Here is a 17,989-nt window from a genome sequence, read left to right as displayed (position 1 = left end):
GGAAAGCTCAGCAGAACAAGCTGTGGCTTTAACTGCAGCAAGAATGAGACCCAGGAAGCTTACGGCTGCAAGTGCAGGAAAATTTAATAGGATTCCTGAAGGTTATCAGGGTTTTGTGTCTGAAGGGAGAGTAAAGGAGAGTGGGGCAAGCAAGCCCGTAGTAATCCTCAGGGATACGGGGGGGCAGTAGATCCCTTTTACTGGGAAAAGGCCTGGCCTATCCCCCAGAGAGTGCAGTAAACACCAGAATGGTGGTGAATGGTATCGGAGGGCAGTGTATGCCTGTACCTTTACACCAGGTGCACCTGGACTGGTGACAGTAGGGCTTGTCCCTAGTTTGCCTGTGGATGGGGTTGACCTGCTTCTAGGTAATGATCTGGCAGGGGTGAAGGGAGTAGCTTCCCCAGTAGTGTTAGAAAGACCGAGAGAGGTCAGGGAGACCAAGCAATTGCAGGAGAAGGTCCCAGACAGGCCTTCCCTCGTTGAGGCTCAGCTAGCCGACCCTATCTTAAAGAAATTAGCACAGACTGCCCAAACTGAATGTGAAGCAGCGGGAGTCCCTGAGTGATACTATATGAAAAATAAGGTTCTGATAAGGAAATGGAGACCCCCCTCACAGACCAGCCGACAGGGAATGGCTTATCAAATAGTGGTGCCCCCGAGGTACCGCAAAGAAATACTAAGACTGGCCCACGAGTTTCCCCTGGCAGGTCATGTCGGGGTACGGAAAACCCAAGCCCACATAAGGTGGCATTTTGACTGGCCACAACTCCACAAAGATGTGGTGGAATTCTGTAAAACCTGCCACACGTGCCAGGTGGTGGGGAAACCCCATCCGGCAATAAAATCTGCCCCCCTAATTCCCATCCCCGCTTTTGCGTAACCCTTCAGCCTAGTGCTGGTGGACTGTGTAGGACCCCTGCTGAAAATCAGAGGGGGCCACCAGTATCTCCTCACCATCATGGATGTCACTACCTGATTCCCAGAGGTCATTGCCCTACGAAATATCTCTGCAAAGGTGGTAGTCGATGGGCTAACCCAATTCTTCACTCACTATGGCCTGCCAGTCGAAATCCAGACAGATCGGGGTACTAACTTCATGTCTGGAGTCTTTCAAAAAGTCATGGGCAACCTGGGCATAATCTAGCTAAAGTCCTCGGCCTACCACCCTCCAGTCCCAAGGGGCATTAGAATGGTACCACCAGACCCTAAAGACAATGATCAGGGCCTACTGCTATGAGTACCCCCAGGACTGGGACAAAGGGCTGGGACTCCCCCTGTTTGCCACCAGGGACTCGCCCAATGAGTCCACCGGCTTTAATCCCTTTGAACTAGTTTATGGACACGAGGTGAGAGGCCCCCTTAAACTAGTCAAAGAGAGGTTTGTGGGGCATAGGGATGGGTCTCCCGTGTTGGACAACATTTCCATGTTCTGGGAGCAGCTCTCGAGAGCTTGCGCAGTGGCTCAGGAGGACCTCAAGGCCTCCCAGGCAGCTATGAAAAGACAAGCAGACAAATATGCCAAAACCAGAACTCTTTGGCCTGGGGCCATGTATTGGTATTACTCCCGATTCAGGGCGAACCCCTGAAAGCCCGGTTCAGTGGCCCATACCGAGTGGCAAAAAGAATCAGCCAGGTAAATTATTTAATCGACACCCCAGATCGAAGGGAAAAACAGAGGCTGTGCCACATTAACATGTTAAAGCAATATCACAGCCAGGAAGTGGACAGACAGACACAGGTCTGTCAGACAGTCTGGGAGGAAGGAGTGATCAGCACCATGGGGATGAGCTAGCAGAAGTCTTGGAGGACCCCCACATTGAACCTCCTCCTGCCCAGTTGACCAACACCGAAGTGATAAATAACCTGAACATCACACTCTCCTATTTAGAGGTGGAACAAAGAGGAGCTCTGGCCAGGCCACTCGCCACCTATAAAGAAGTCTTCAAGGACACACCAGGGTGTATGACTTTAACCCTACATGATGCGGAGATGGGAGAGACCCTCCCATTAAACAGATCCCTTACTGCATAGTCCCCAGAAACTGGCCCAGGTTCGGGAGGAAATCTAGTACATGCTAGACAACAACCTGATTGAACCCAGCCAGAGCAGTTGGAGTTCTCCAGTGGTGCTGGTGTCCAAGCCTGATGACTTTACCTGGCTCTGCGTTGACTACAGGAAGGTCAATCCAGTGACCAGAGCGGACTCCTATCCCATTCCCTGCCTGGAGGACTGTATTGATAGGGTGGGGAATGCCACCTACATCACAAAAACAGATTTACTAAAGGGATATTGGCAGGTTCCCTTAACCACCCCCCCCCACCCCCCCGCAAGCCAGGGAGATATCAGCATTTGTCACCCCAGACAGCCTATTTCAGTGCTGAGTAATGCCTTTTGGGCTAAGGAATGCCCCAGCCACCTTCCAAAGACTGACCCGGGTGGTGGCTGGCCTACCCAACTGTGTGGTATACCGAGATGATCTGGTATACACCGAGACCTAGGGGGATCACTTAGCCCAATTAGACTCCTTCTTCCAATAATTACAGGCAGCCCATCTGGTCGTAAACCTCGCCAAGAGTGAGTTCGCTAAGGCCCAAGTGACCTACCGTGGCCATGTCGTAAGACAGGGGCAAGTGCTACCCAGGGCAAAAAGAGTACAAGCATTGATGGACTTTCCTGCCCCTACCTTGAAACAGGAAATCATACGTTTCCTGGGAATGTGTGGCTTCTATCGCAAATTCATTCCAAATTTCAGCACTACAGCTGCCCATTTAACTTACTTACCGCAGTAAAGGTGAGGTCAGAAAAGTGCCAAACTGCTTTCGAGAGGCAAAAGGCCATATTGACGAATGAACTGGTCCTGACAGCTCCCAACTTCGATAAACCCTGTAAAGTGGCGGTTGTCACCAATGACCAAGGGGTAGGTGCTGTCTTGCTCCAGGATGATGATGTAGGCATTGAGAGACCGGTAGGCTACTTCTCCAAGAAGCTAAATCGGCATCAGAAAAGGTACTCCACCATAGAAAAGGAGACGCTGGGGATGTTGTTGGCTTTCCAGCACTTCAACATCTATGTGCAGAATGGATACAGGTGGTTTACACTGACCATAACCCCCTAACTTTAGTGGAGAAGCTCAAAGCCCAAAATGCTAGGCTGTTTCGATGGAGCCTGCTCTTACAACCCTACCACCTAAAAATTACCCACATCGCAAGGAGAAACAACATAATCGCAGGGAAAAGCAGCATAATCGCAAATGCCTTGTCCTGGGTCTCACCCCATAATCACAAATGCCTTGTCCTGGGTCTCACCCAAAACCTAACTCTCTCACCCACCGCAAACCAACAAGGGCAGTTTAAAGCAGCACTGCTACCATAAAAGACAGGCTGTAACAATTGTTACGATTTCTGAATGAATGAGAGAGATGCATGTGTGTTTTCCTGTGCTTAACTTCTCCATAGTCCCTTTTAATGAAATGCGCGTTAAAAAATCGCATTTCATTCCACTAGGTGTGGAGGTCTCATGAAAACCCTCACTTGCCAAGAATGAGGCGCATTCATTTCAACATATAAACATTAATTTTAAACTGTTGCTGGAGTGAAAACATGACTTGTTAAAGAGATCACCAGACCTTTGACTGGAGGGCGTTTGCATTCTAAGAGATGGTGCTTGTGGAGACAAAGAGCTACTCCCTGGTCCAATTAACCCAAATGGATTTTGATCACCAGACATTGAAAGTGTAAGGAAGCTCACAATCCAGGGTCTGCTAAGATGATACAATCCACAAAGACAGGACTGGTTAAACCAGCTGGTCACATGACTAACTGGTTGATCCAGGCTTTTGAACTAGACACATTACAGTTTGAATTCAGATGGCAGAGTTTGCAACTGAAGCTGGAACAAGGAAACTTCTCTACTGGCTGTGTCTCTCTCGCTTTCTCCCAAGCCACTGGACCCACAAAAGACACGTAAACCTCAAGAGAGAAACGACTCCTACATTGAAACAAGTTGAAGCGTACACTGGGCCCCAATGAACAGCAAGACTCACCGGCAACCAAAGACTCCACATTGAACTTAAAGGACTGTAACTATAATCCAGATATTGTCTCAAACTTTTCCTCTTTATTCTTCTCTACTTTTTCTGTCTCTGTCTGTGTTTATCGCGTATGCATGCTTGCATGGTTGAGTCGCACATTCGTAGTCGTTAACCAAATTAGAGTTTAAGATTAATAAACTTCCACCTTTCTTATTTAAATCTAAGAAAACCTGTCTGATTACTTTGCCTTCCAATTGGAAGGCAGTGAACAAGGATTCACTGAGGGGGAGCTAAAAACATGTTTTTTTTTAACTAAACCCTGTTACGGTTAAACCAGGCAAAGGCTGAGAGGGAACCCCTAGACCCCTTCTCACCTGGTCGTAACACTTTAAATTATTGAATCATATGGCATAGAAGGAAGCCATTCCTTGGGATTAATGAAGATCATGTTTGTTATTCAAGTAAGGATTTTTTTGAGAAATAGTTAAAGATCATGCTAGAAAATCTCTTGTACTGCCTTGACTTCAACATTCAGTCAACTCTTTCAAGCACCAAGCGAATACTTTTGAAGCAGAGACAGAGAGGAAAGGTTAATTCTTTTACATGACAGAGTCAATTCCAAGATTATAAGAGGCTTATAGAAGAGATTTTATCAAATTAATAAGAGAGTGTTCCAATCAATTAGATTTGCCTTTGTAAGTACAACAGCCTTTACTTTTGAGGTCATTTGAAAAAAAAAAGCTTCTCCTCACCCAGAGAAGCTATCTTGCATCCATTGACTTTTCAATCCAGAAAGATAGGAGGCATTTGCTCCTATCTTTTGAAGGAAGAGCTCAAGATCGAAGGGTTACCGTAGATAATTCAAGTGGTACATCAGTAACTCACTTATAACTCTTGTCATGGTCCTGTAGTTTTTTCCAGTAAGATGCGGTTTGCCTTTAAGGCATGCAAAGGATCAGTATTGCTTTAAGAACCAGCAAGCCTCAAGAGTTATAGGAAGGTGCATTTTTGTTGCCTTAGAAGCAGCCATTTGGAGACTGTGATTCAAAGGGTGCATTCTCGTTACCATAGATACAGCCACTGGGAGTGAGTATTAAATGATACATTTGTTACAATTCTAATTTTGAACTGGCTTTTTCGTTGAAGACAATTTGTTTTAACAGAACACAGACAGTTGTGGTGTTTAGCACCTGAAAAAAGAGCTCTCAACCATTTAAACTGAAGGAAGGGAAGTTAGACTGTGACAATCTTTTATCCCACAAAAACTCTAAAGTCAGATTGATTCTATTGAAAGTGTTTTCAAGTCGTTAATTGTTGAAATTCGCTGGAGAAGGAAAGCATCACCTACTGTTGGAGTTAGACTACGGACTGTTCTACTGTGGAAGAACCTTTTTTCCACATCAGACGGCTGTGAGGACTTCAAGCAACATTGGACTGTAAATTTGCAAGGACTCTAATTTTTTTCTATTTTAAATGTTGTTTATATCTTCATAGTGTTTAAGACTTTAGTTCTTCTAACTAAAAAGTTAATTTGTTGATTTTAAAGACACTGGTTTGGTTAGCCTCATTGGGGGTGGGGGGGGGGGTTAATAGATGGTACAATTTGGCTGGGTCTTTCTCTAATTTGGAAAGTTTTAAATGATATGTTATGCGATCTGTGGAGCAACGGAATTGAATTATCAGTGCTTTTCTCCCACCACAATCAGAATCGTATATTTTGATTGGGGGCTTTGCCTGGAGCAGTCGGTTGTAACGCTGTTCACGTTAAGGCCATGCACTGTCCTCATAGAAAGGACAACTCCAAGATCCTATCAGATCTCTGATATTTATTTCCTTTTAGATTAAAATCTAGGACATGTTATACCTTCATAAATCACTGGTTAGGCCTCGGCTGGAGTATTGTGCCCAATCTGCACAGTACACTTCAGGAAGAATGTCTAGGCCTTGGAGAGGAGATTTTCTAGGATTGTACCATGGCTAAGGGACTTCTGTGGAGAGACTGGAGAAGCTGGAATTATTCTCCTTTGAGCAGGGAAGGTTAAGAGAAGATTTAATAGAGGTGTTCAAAATTACAAAAGATTTTAATAAATAGGGATGTTTCCTCAGTCAGGAAGGTTGGTAACCAAAGGCAAAGATTGAAGATAATTGGCAAAAGAACCGGGGGACGATGGGGTTAAATCTGTTTACACAGCGAGTTGTTATGATCTGGAATACACTGCCTGAAAGGGTGGTGAAAGCAGATTCAGTTGTAACTTTTATATACTTAAAGAAAAAAATGTATGGGGCTATAAGGGAAGATTTGGATATTTGTGTAGTTTTTTCAGAGACCCAGTACAACCATGCTGGACCAAATGATCTCCTGTGCTGTATGATTCTATGACATCCAAAGTTTCCTATCCTTTTGGGATGGAAGACTAAGAGGTGCAAGATAGCTTCTCCAGCTTAGGAAAATCTTTTTTATGGCCTCCAAATACAAAAGATGTTGTACTTACAAGCACTCGTTTATTAACTGGATAAAATCACTTCTATATTCTTGAAACTGACTGTTAAATGAAAGGATTAAACTTTCTTGATGGTCTCTTTCTGCCTTAAAAGTATATGCTTTTCCCCGGAAAGGGTTGCAAGTAGGAATGAGTAACATTATCTTACAATTACGCAACCTGTAAGGCATAAAGAACAATGGGGTGAATTTTTCCACCGGGGATGAAGTTCCACCGCTATGACCAAAAGTGGGAGCTGATCCTGTGCCGGCGGGTGGCGGGACACTGAGGTGGCGTTTCATTGGCAGCAAGGGCAGTGGCCTGCCTCCCAGAACTGCTGGTCCAATCAGAGGACAGGCAGATCGGCAGCGCCATTGTTGGAGGTGGCAACTGTCGAGGCTTCTGGGAGAAAGAGAGGGCCCCTCCACTCCAAGGCGCCCTCGAAGCCCAGGTAAGTTTTCTCTTTACCTATGCTGGGGCCAGGCAGGCAGCCTTGGCGATCGGGGGTGGCGGGGGGGGACCTTGTTCAATCAGCTGTGCCTTAGCCATGGGAGTGGCCGGGGCTGTATCTGTGGGGCATGGAGCAACCATAAAAGAGGGCCCTCCCCACCCTCTAGGAACCCGCTGGGAGGCTGTCATGGTTACCTGGCAGTCTTCCCTTGCAGTGGCAGCCCCTCCTGATGCCGATGGTGGCCGTACCATTGAGGTTCCTACTATTGGTAAAATGCCATGGCAGCGAGAAGATGCAGGCTCCCCTCCCGATGCCTTCTGCCACCCTTTTACCAGCATTCTCTCCTCCCAGCCTGTCTCCAAAGGTCTGGTAAAAATCCAGCCTGTTGCCTTCACCTCATTTTGATGATTGTTTATCTATTTGCTTGTGTTGGTTGAACTCCTAACGAAGAATGGGCAAGACCAGATTTAAGGTAAGTAGTTTAATATTGCCTGGTGATCACAAATTACTTATTTAAGTATTTAGAAACTTTAGTTTTTCTATATTACAGAAACTCATTCTACAGATTCTGACTTCTTGGAGGTAAATAAAATGTGAATGACCTATGTGTATGCAATTATTGATGTAGAATGGCAAAAGAGTGTAGTTACTTCTAAAATAGCATTGATGTGAATTCCACAGAAAGAAACACAATGCAAGTCTGAGTTGATGGTTACTTGGAAAATCTAGAACACATTTGTGAAAATGGTATTATTCTGTTTGGGATTTTGCACTGATTTGTTCTTTTTATCTGTTAACACAGAATCCCCTCCATCTGCAGATGAGCCTAGAAACTTCTCATCCTACCCATGCAGATATACTTATCTTCCTCCTGACGATGAATAGCTGGTATGATGTCAGCCTGGTTTTGTGCCGAGAATGGAATGTGACCAACTTTCTCAGTCTTTTGTATAACAACTCCAAATTTCATCTGGGAACCATTTTCAATATTGCTTCGGACAGTGATGACGATAACTTTCTAAATTATTTGCAAGAGTACTTGGACACAGTCAAAGAGGCGTCGTTGTCCATTGTCACTTTCGGCTGTGACATTGAGCATTTCCGAAAGATTTTTCAGTTAGCAGCTAACTATGGATTAATGCTGCCGGAACACCACTGGATTCTAGGTGACTCTCAAAATGTGGAGGAGTTGAGAACTGAAGGATTGCCCATGGGTCTGTTGGCTCATGGTAAAACGACACAACCAGTTTTCCACAATTATGTGCAGGATGCAGTGGAACTGATAACCAGAGCTGTGGCCACTGCAACCTACGTCAGGCCAGAGCTAGCTCTTATTCCAAGTACAACAAACTGTATGAACTGGGAAGAAATGAATATAACATCTGGCCAGTTTCTTTCAAGGTAAAAGCATGATTGGTAATGGTGCCAGTTTTTCACAATAGTCATCATTACAGGTTAATTACAAGCTTGCATTTGAGCAGTTTTATGATTACAAGGAAATTCAGTGGGAATTGATAAGATATGACTTATATTACAATCATATTGAAGGCCAGTATTAGGAGTCACCATTCTTATGATAATTATCATGCTGTTGTAGAGATGGATTAGGAACTAAATCAAAACTTTAAATCAATCCAAATTAGGGTGATTGAGCCAAATTGATTTGGTTTAGACTACAATAGCCTGAGTTAATGAAGAAAGGATTTGCATTTAAATAGTTTGTTTCACATCCTCGGAATGGTCCAAGGTGCTTTACCATCAGGGAATTGCTTTGAAAGAGTAGTCGCTGTTGTTAGGAAGAGGACTGCAGCAGCCAATTGTTCACAGCAAGCTCCCACAAATAGCATCAAGTTAAGTGACAAGTTAATGGGGTACATTTTCATTTTCACTGGCTCGGGAGAAATCTGGTAGAGCAGATGATCTAACCATTGTAGAATCGGTTCAGTTTCCATTCCACTGAAACCAGTGGGTTGAAAATCAGGTGGATTCTACAAGGGATAGGCATTCTGCTCCCCCAGTCTCTCACCCAAACGGTGAAAGTAAAAAATTATCCTAATCTGTTTTTGGCGGAAAATAACTGTTGGCCAAGACCAACGTAACTTTTTTTTTTGTGCACTTAAAGGGGCCAACTTGATGTAGTAACTTTTAAGATGCTGCAGCTACATAGCTTGGAGTGAACATTGGCCAAGACAGCAGGAGGAATTCCCCTGCTCTTCTTCACATAGTACCATGGGACCTTATGCATTCACCTGATCAGGCAAACAGGGGCCTCAGTTTAAAATGTATAATGGAAGACAGCACTCTGACAATACACTACTCCCTGCAGTGCTGCACTGAGGTGGTGGCTTGGATTATGTAATGGGGCTTAAACCCACAACTGCCTGACTTAGAGGCACTAGTTCTACCACTAAGCCAAGCTGATACTTGCTAATAATCGGAATAAAAAAAGGCCTGCCCACATGTATATCTGTCCAATTTTCTAGTTTTTAACAATTTTATAGAGCAGCCAATGAATTAGATAGTGGTATAGTGAGTACATTTGTGTTTCATTGTGGGCTTTGTGTCATAAGCTGGAAGAAAATAATAAGTGATTCTAATTTTTCTGCATTCCAGAGGTTTGAGAGCAACCTGAAAATTTCCTTAGTGCCATCATGGGTAGTATCTGATCAATCCATTATCTAGTAGGTATTTCATACATTTCCAGCGGCCGAGGGGCATCGCTGGACCCAAGCTACAGGTAGGTCAGGGTGAGAGGGGTGTCGCGGGCGGGGGGGAGGGGGGTGAGTGGGTGTCGACAGCAAAAGCAAGGAGGTGGCTCTCAGGGCCCCCCTCCCCTTCCTGATGCCAGGTCCCTCATTCAGGCACTAAGTGCAGGGAAGCAGCCCGGCTAATTACGGCTGCAGTGGGAAGAGACCCTTAATTGGTTAGTTGCCCAGTTAAGGGCCTCAATTGGCGGCAGGGCGGGAAGGCTATTCATAGGCCTTCCTGCCCCGGACTCAATTTTGGCGGTGGCAGGATGGTGACAGGAACACCTCAGACCACCATCCCACCCGAGTTTTATGCTCTCCTCGCTTTCAAACCTGCCACAGGGGAGAAGATAAAATTCCCCCTTATACGTGCGTTAAATTTTTGAAATTCATTACGACATTCAACTTCATATTCCCTTTACTTTTTATAACTCAAAGAATATGAGAAGGTGGGTTAGATGTTTTGCATTTTCCAATCAAAATGTTCAGTAAAGCCAATATTGGCTGTGAAGTTGGAATTGACTCCATGGCTCTATTGTGCCCAATGCAAGTATATCTGTATTGACAGGTTATTTAGATTGACAAGGCCACTCCAGAGACTTGAGCACTTCATGCAAGTGGACACTCCCATTGTACTACTGAGGGAGCATTGCTCTGTCAGACGTGCTGTCTTTCCGATGAGATGTTAAGCTGAGGCTCCCTCTGCCCTCTCAGATGGACGTAAAAGATCCTGTAGCATTATTTTCAAGAAGAGTAGGGGAGTTCTCACGGCCAGTATTTAACCCTCTTCACATTGTAATAAGTGGGAGCTTGCTTTGCACCAGTTGGCTTCTGCGTTTCCTATAGTACAACAGTGACTGTACTTCAACGCAAACTTAGTGTTACAGTGCTTTGGGATGTCCTGATGTTGTGAAAAGCACTGCATACGTGTAAGTCATTTTATAGATATCCACCCAATACAAAGGAAACTTTTAATAAGTGATTCCCTCTGAGTCTGCACCAGCTTCCGATTCTGTTGTCAGCTAATTTCAATTTGCAAATAATTGTTTGGTGTTGCTCCAGTAACTTTGAAAGAAGACTTACATAGACAGATGTTGGCTGGAAATAATTTGGACTGTGAATGTTATCAAGAAGATCTTGCTCCTTTAATAGATGGAGAAGTAGGGATGTGTGTGAAATTAATTTCATGTTCATTGCGATTATACTATTGCTCCTATTCCTAATTACCTCAGACATCAGTCATAAATCATTGCATGCAGTGTCAACCTATTTCTTGCATCACTTGTTGACATGGGTAGAACATTAAGAAAGAAGGCTTGATTTTTAGTGCTGTCCTTTTAAAATGGACGGTTGAAAAACACATTTGAATTTGGACTTTTCTTCCATTCATTTAATCTGTGCTGCCTCTGGTATAATACATTTCTCTGTAATTTTTAAATTACAGAGAAATGGCAAGCTGGCAAATCAACGATAAAAGATACTAAAATCAAAACCAACCATTGACAGGTTTGCTCAGTGAACCTGGCCAATGTTCTGAGTGTATGCCATCAACAAGTAACTATGCCTGGTGCCAGCATGTCTCGGGAATTGGTGGGCACACTGCCCATGATGTCCCATCCGATAATTTTAATGAACAGAAAGCCGTGACTAGTGGTCCATAATTTTTCCATGTGTGCACCTTACAGATCGGGCTCCTTGCCAGAAGAACAAACTTGTAAAATTACTCCCTCAGTGAGGAAAGAGTCTGCTACAAGCATTGCATTTTTTAAAATAAGAAAATGAATTATTGTGAAGGAAAAATTCTTGTAGTGCAAGACACCACTAAGACTGAAGAGGGTAAAAGGGATGGTACATCAGGAAGCAGTGATTAGTTGCTGCTAGTTTTGGATTTGTAAAAGCTTGTGAATTGTAGAAGGAATGAAAGAATGAAGGTGGTTAAGAGTTCCACTATTCTGTAGTTTTAGGAAAGGATGAGTTAAGAGTAGGAATCCATGACATGAGATTAAGGGGAGGCAGAAGGGCATTTGGAACAGTGCATTTGCAGCTTTGGACTTACAAACGGAAAACGTCATCGTAGTCATGAAATAAATAAATGCTTGACAAAACGATGGAGTGAGAGAGGTTGAAAACTTGAGGTAAATGAAGGGTCACCTATCAGATGACGATTTTTTTTTGAACAGACTTGGAACTGGGCGAATTTATGGGGTGGCATTCCTGTCTTGGATGGTTGTGAGCTTTATATAGGGCTAATAGTTATTCAAATGAAACAAAAAGTAAACCATGCTTCTTGGAGGTAACCACATTTGTGGTCAGAGGAGATAGTTAGGCTAAGAATGTCATTAGATGAAGAAAAACTAAGAGTAGAGCCATTAAAGGTGGTAGCTGTTGGTTAGAGTTGAGAACTGTGAAGAGTCTTTCTGTGAAGAAATGAATGAAACAAGAGTTTGCTTGCCCCATTGCAGGCTGAGAGGAGATTGCAATATTGTGATTTACAATGACAGTGACAACTTGCATTTATATAGCACCTTTAAAGTAGTAAAACGACCCAAGGTGCTTCACAGGAGCATTATCAGACAAAATTTGACACCCAACCATCTAAGGAGATAATAGGATAGGTGACCAAAAGCTTGGACAAAGAGGTAGGTATTAAGGAGTATCTTAAGGGAGGAGAGAAGGGAAGAGAGGCAGCAAGGGAGTTCCAAAGCTTAGGTCCTTAGCACAGCTGCCAATGTTAGAGCTTTAGAAATCAAGGATGTGCATGGCCAAATTGGAGGAGTGTAGTGATTTCAGAGGATTGTGTGGCTGGAGGAGATTACAGAGATAGGGAGGGACAAGGCCATGGAGGGATTTGAAAACAAGGCTGAAAATTCTAAAATCAAAGTATTGCAATTAGACTAGGAAATGGAGATTAAGAGTGCTGGGAGCATGTGAACTGAAAGAAGTTAATGATTATTGAATGAATGAGGTAGCTGATGAGTAGAAAGGAGCAGTTAATTAAACAATGGTTGCTTCATTAATTGCAATACAGATAGGGTAATCTAAGAGGAAACTAATTAGCCACAAATGTAGCTTTAGTTATGAACTGCATAAAACAAGATGCTATCAAAGGTTTTGAAGATTCCCACAGCAATGTTGGAAGGTCCAGCAAAAGTGTTCAAGAGCGGAATTCAACAGGTTTAAAGCATCTATGCTGAAAATCATACTGTCAATCATGATTTAGGATTTCAAGGTGATTGACTATTCAAGAGCCAACTGCAGTTCTGATAATTTTAAAAGGATTTTTAAAAATTGCAGTGGTAATTGGGATGGGGAGGGTTTAAATGTGGAGTCAAGAGGAGCACACTTGCTCCTTTTGGCTCCACATTCAGGTAAGTAAATCTAAATAACTTACCTTGTAGGTCGCAGGTGCGCCTAAGGTCTGGTTTCAGGCTGGTGCGGGCTGCCTCGGCAAGTCAGTTATGCAGTGGGCACCATATTTGCGTATGCAAAGGGACTAACTATATGCACCAAGTTTGGGTAAAGGATGCCCAATATTACAGGCGAAGCTTTTCCAGACAGAAATGTGCACATGCCCCCCCCACCTACCATATTGAGGCTTAGTACGGCAGTTAGTAGCCAAAAAGATGGTGTGCTTTGTGGACGAATTTATAACGGTAGGCTTTTACAACACAGAAAGATGTTTTTCAAGGGGAGGACCCCAGCACCCGCTTCCCATCCGAAGCAGAAAGTTTGAACCCCATTATGCAGCATCCCCCAGCTGGTGGGCCTACCACGATAATTAAAATGAGGGAGCATGACCTGACACCTGACTTGTGATAGAGTTTTTCTCAGTTATTCCAGCATACTGCCACTGGAACAGCAGTGGAATCTGCTGGAACAATGGGAAATTGGGCCAGGACATGGCTACAAAACCTTACTGCTGCCCCCATGGTTCCTTTACAAAAGGGAGTCATCTGAAAATCATGTAAAGAAGAAAATATTTATCATTATTTGGTCTTTGCCTTGTCCTGTCTGACGTCTCGTGACAGCACTCAAATCAGAAATAAATTACATTTAACATTGAATTTACAGCATGGAAACAGGCTCTTTGGCTCACCTGTTCTATGTCAGTGTTTATGCTCCACACGAGTGTCCTTCCAACTTATTTCAGCTAACCTTATCAGAAGAGCCTTCTATTCCTTTTCCCTGTGTATCTTACTTTCCTTTAAATACATCCATGCTATTTACCTCAACCACTCTGTGGTAGCATGTTCCACATTCCAACCACTCTCTGGGTAAAGACTTTTCTCCTGAATTCCTCTATTGGGTTTATTAGTGACTATGTTATATTTATGGCCCCTAGTTTTGGACTCCTCGCAAGTGGAAACATCTCTATGTCGACCCTATCAAACTCTTGCATAATTTTAAAGACTTCTATTGGGCCATCTCTCAGCCTTCTTTAGAAAATAGAACCCCAGCATTTTTAATATTGTAATAGATTTAACATTAATCTGAAGACTGCCTCAAGGTGACTGAATTGTACCTAAAAAATATGATAATGAGTTGTCATCTTTCATTAATAAAATATTTCTCCCACAAAAGAACAAATCATAGAACTTTCCGAGGGACATTGAGTCGGAAACAGGGACAGGCATTGACATGTTGCACCACGGACATTTGACAGAATTATTGACTCAGCCATGGACATGGGGGCAGTTAACCTGTATAACAAGTGTATAGCCAACCTAATGCCATCAAAATACAGTCCAATTTAAAACACGTTTCTCCCTATAAATACAGTAGTTAAGCAAACAAACATCAATGGAGAGCAGCGCAATTGTATTAGCTAGCTAGCAAGTAAAATAGTATGCAATAACAATGCAAATTACTTTTATTGACAAAATAGAGCTAGCTACACCATCTCACGGAGTGGTAGATGGACCTTATTTTAGATGACCTCTGTGGATTCACACTGTATCAGGAATGCAAATTCATCCAATAAACCATGACACTCGAGGAGAGGATTGTTATTGCGATTATTGAGATGAGGCAGTAGAAAAATCAGCAATAGGAAGACGGACCATTTCTCACACTGCTGTTGTCACGAGACAATTTAACCCGTGATGGTCAATGTTTGTACAACTTCTCCACCTGCTTGTAATATGTGTCTGAAGACCGGGCAGCCAACAAAAGGGCAGTGATCTCCAAATCAGGAGAATTTTATCGGGTAAAGCAGATAGTACTTCAGAAGAGTCAGATAAAAGAGAAAAACAGATTAGGGCAGGAAGGGACAGAGAGATTAATGGTAGGTAACCAAGACTAGTTTATTCAGCTTGACAGGCTGTTAAACTAGATCCTGGATTCTAAAATACTGAAACAACAGCGTCTCTCATAGACAAAGTGTCATTTGCTCACCAAAGCTAGTGACAAAATTAGATAAACACAATTACAAATAAAGAGCGCCCTTCAGTTCCGCCAATAAACTGATTCTCTTAAATTCACATGTCTATATCTCAGTCTATCACTCTCAATTCTGATTCAGCTCTGACAAGATAATTATTAACAAAAAGCTTTTCTGAAAAATGTTGAGCAGTTGTTACTGCATTTTATTTTCATTCATTTACAAACTTTTTAGTCAGTATCTGTACAATCATATTCCAGATTAACCACTTTATGTCCAAGCCAAATCTATTACCTGTTAGCAAACATACATTTTTAATGTAATGCAATTATATGATACAGACAACTTTCAAATGACATTGGTCACTCAGGTTATCTGCTCTCAAACTGGATAGTAAATGATGCATATTGCAGTTACTGAGGAACTTACAGCGCTGACTTCTGGAGACTCCTTGGATTTTCTTGCCTTCAATACAAGTTCTGGAACAATGTGATTCCAAATGGATAGCAACAGAATTGCAACATTTATATAGAAGTAACAATCCAGCAACTTTCAACATATGACTGAGCTTGTGTCCCAGGTGAAAGTAGCGTAGAAATTAAGACATTCCCTAAGTGATTTTTGCCATTTAAAATGAGTTTACATAACACAAGCCTTTAACCTTGTGTTTTAAAATAACCAAGCTGCTAGGTTATTGGGGTGTCCAACCTTTTCACGTGGTGGGGGCCACATTATAATTTTTGTCTTACATGGGGTGCTGGTGAGATAATTTCGGAAAGATAAAGGTATTAAAAAATTATCTAACTATTACTCAAAACAACAACAAATGTACATTTTTGTCAAGAAGCTTTAAATGAGAAAACTAATTTATTGACTTACTATGTTGGACGCTGATTTAGTGAGATACCTGGCATTCCTTTGCTTGCACAAGTGGTCAGTGTTTTCCCACACACTTCTTGTAGCGATGTGGAGTATTCCGGAGAGATGTTCATCGGTCAGGCATGATCTTGATCATGCTCTCTCCTTCCTCTCTGTCTGTCTGTCTCCATCCCCCTCCCTCCCTGCGTCCCCCTCCCTCTCTGTGTCATCTCCCCCTCTCTGTGTTGTGTTACGAAAATGCTTCCATTTTTAATATTTTTATTTTTTGATGACTTGTGTTAAAACTGAAAAGATTCCATGGATGTGTTTTTTTTTTACCAAGTTCACTGGAGGCCACCTGTGACTTGGGCTCAGAAAACAGCAGAACTCTTGGTGACTTGGGGAAAAGTGGTTACAGGGGGAAAATGGTTACAGAGAAGCCACATGTCAATGTTTATGGAGGTCAGGAGGTTGACTGTCTATTTGGAGTTTGGATTGTTTTCAGTTATCATGGTGTGGACTGCTTGAAGACAATTAGCGTTTCCTGCCCAGGCAAAAGAAATCACCCAGCTCACTTCCTTCTCTACCTCTTTGAAGAAGTCCTGCCAAGATTCAGTGTGAATGAGAAAAAAGTCCCTGGTGCTGTATAGCTCCTGAGGAGCTGAAAAAAAAATCCTGCAATTCAAGTGTGTGCTGGTGGAAAAAACCTTGATGCCACATTTCTCCTAGAAAGCCTACTAGAATAATTCTCGACATCTCCAGAATGGACTGCTTCTGAAATGATTCTAGTGACCCATCCCTGTTTAGCGGATGCCAGATCCCAAAAGGGACAACTGACTTCCTTCCATAACTTCTTTTTTTGTCAGGAATTAGCAAGTATTTGACTAAAGTAGTCTTCTTGTCTCTCTTTTTGTAGCAGGCCTTTGCGGAATGAATTTTTGTACTTTTTCCAGTGGGTATGTGTGTGTGTAATTGGGGAATTTTTAAAAAGGGAACTTTCATATTTTAATTGGCGTGTTAATGCTTTGCTTCATTACTGGTTAAGTCTTATTTTATAATAAACTGATAATTTTATTGTTTATTGAAGAAACCTGGTTAGTGTATTTTATTCTGGGATAAAAAAAAGTACATGATTGGCTGTCTCGGTAACCGGGTAAACAATTAAATGGATGTTGTGACCTGTGGAGAAGTGAAACTAGAAAAGACAGTGCACTCCTCCCGCCTCAGTCGTAACAGGTGTTTCCCTATTTCTCTCTTCCCCCTCTCTCTCTGTCCCCACCTTCTCTCCTTTCTCTTTCCGCACCCCCTCTCCCCCCATCTCACCTCTCTCTTCCACCACCCCCCCCCCCCCATCTCTCCACTCTCTCTGTCCCCACTCTCTCTCTCTCCACTCTCTCTGTCCCCACTCTCTCTCTCCCTTTCTCTCTCTCTCTCTCTTTGATAGCTGCAGAGAGCAGGAACTCGCAGTAGATTTAGAAGTTGATTCACTGAGGCACTAGATTCAAAATAGCCTGCACTCTAGATGGTTCCTTGACATTGCAGTAGAAAACTGGAATGCAGTCCATGAATTCGCCCCTCAAGCTAATTTTGGCAATTTGGTTTGCTTGTTATATGTGAAGATTAAAGTGTCCCATGATCATTGCATTACCCTTGTTATAAGCTCCTTTAATTTCCTGCTTTGTACTCTGTAAAACACTGATTTAGGAGGCCTAAAAACCAGTGTTTTCTGCTCTTTGTTATTTCTTACCTCCACCCACACTAATTCTACAACCTGATTTTCTGGGCGAAGATCCTTTCTCACGAAAGCCTTTATCTCATCCTTTATTATCAGGGCTACCCACCTCTTTTTCCAATTTGCCTATCTTTTTAAAAGTCACATACCCTAGACTTTCCAACATGAGTCACCCTGCAAGACGTCTCAGTAATGACTACTGGATCAAACCCATTTATTTTTATTTGTGCCATTAATTCATCCATCTTCTTACAAATGCTTTGTGCATTCAGATATAGTGCCTTTAATTTTAACTTTTTACTATTTGT

The 17,989-nt window shown here is 42.7% G+C and overlaps 1 protein-coding gene across 3 annotated transcripts in view; it reads left to right on the top strand.

Annotated features, from left to right (window-relative positions):
* The window catches only part of grin3a (glutamate receptor, ionotropic, N-methyl-D-aspartate 3A), a 195,034-nt gene that overhangs the window by 85,091 nt on the left and 91,954 nt on the right, over window positions 1-17,989 (top strand). For all 3 annotated transcript variants that reach the window (XM_068030680.1, XM_068030681.1, XM_068030682.1), the window contains exon 2: window positions 7,767-8,365. In XM_068030680.1, the coding sequence (XP_067886781.1) occupies window positions 7,767-8,365 (599 nt within the window). The remainder of the gene's footprint in view (window positions 1-7,766; window positions 8,366-17,989) is intronic.

The sequence above is a fragment of the Heterodontus francisci genome, chromosome 4, assembly GCF_036365525.1.
Source record: "Heterodontus francisci isolate sHetFra1 chromosome 4, sHetFra1.hap1, whole genome shotgun sequence".
Taxonomy (NCBI): domain Eukaryota; kingdom Metazoa; phylum Chordata; class Chondrichthyes; order Heterodontiformes; family Heterodontidae; genus Heterodontus; species Heterodontus francisci.
Note: the sequence above shows the minus strand (reverse complement) of the source record. Positions and strands in the feature narration are given on the sequence as shown.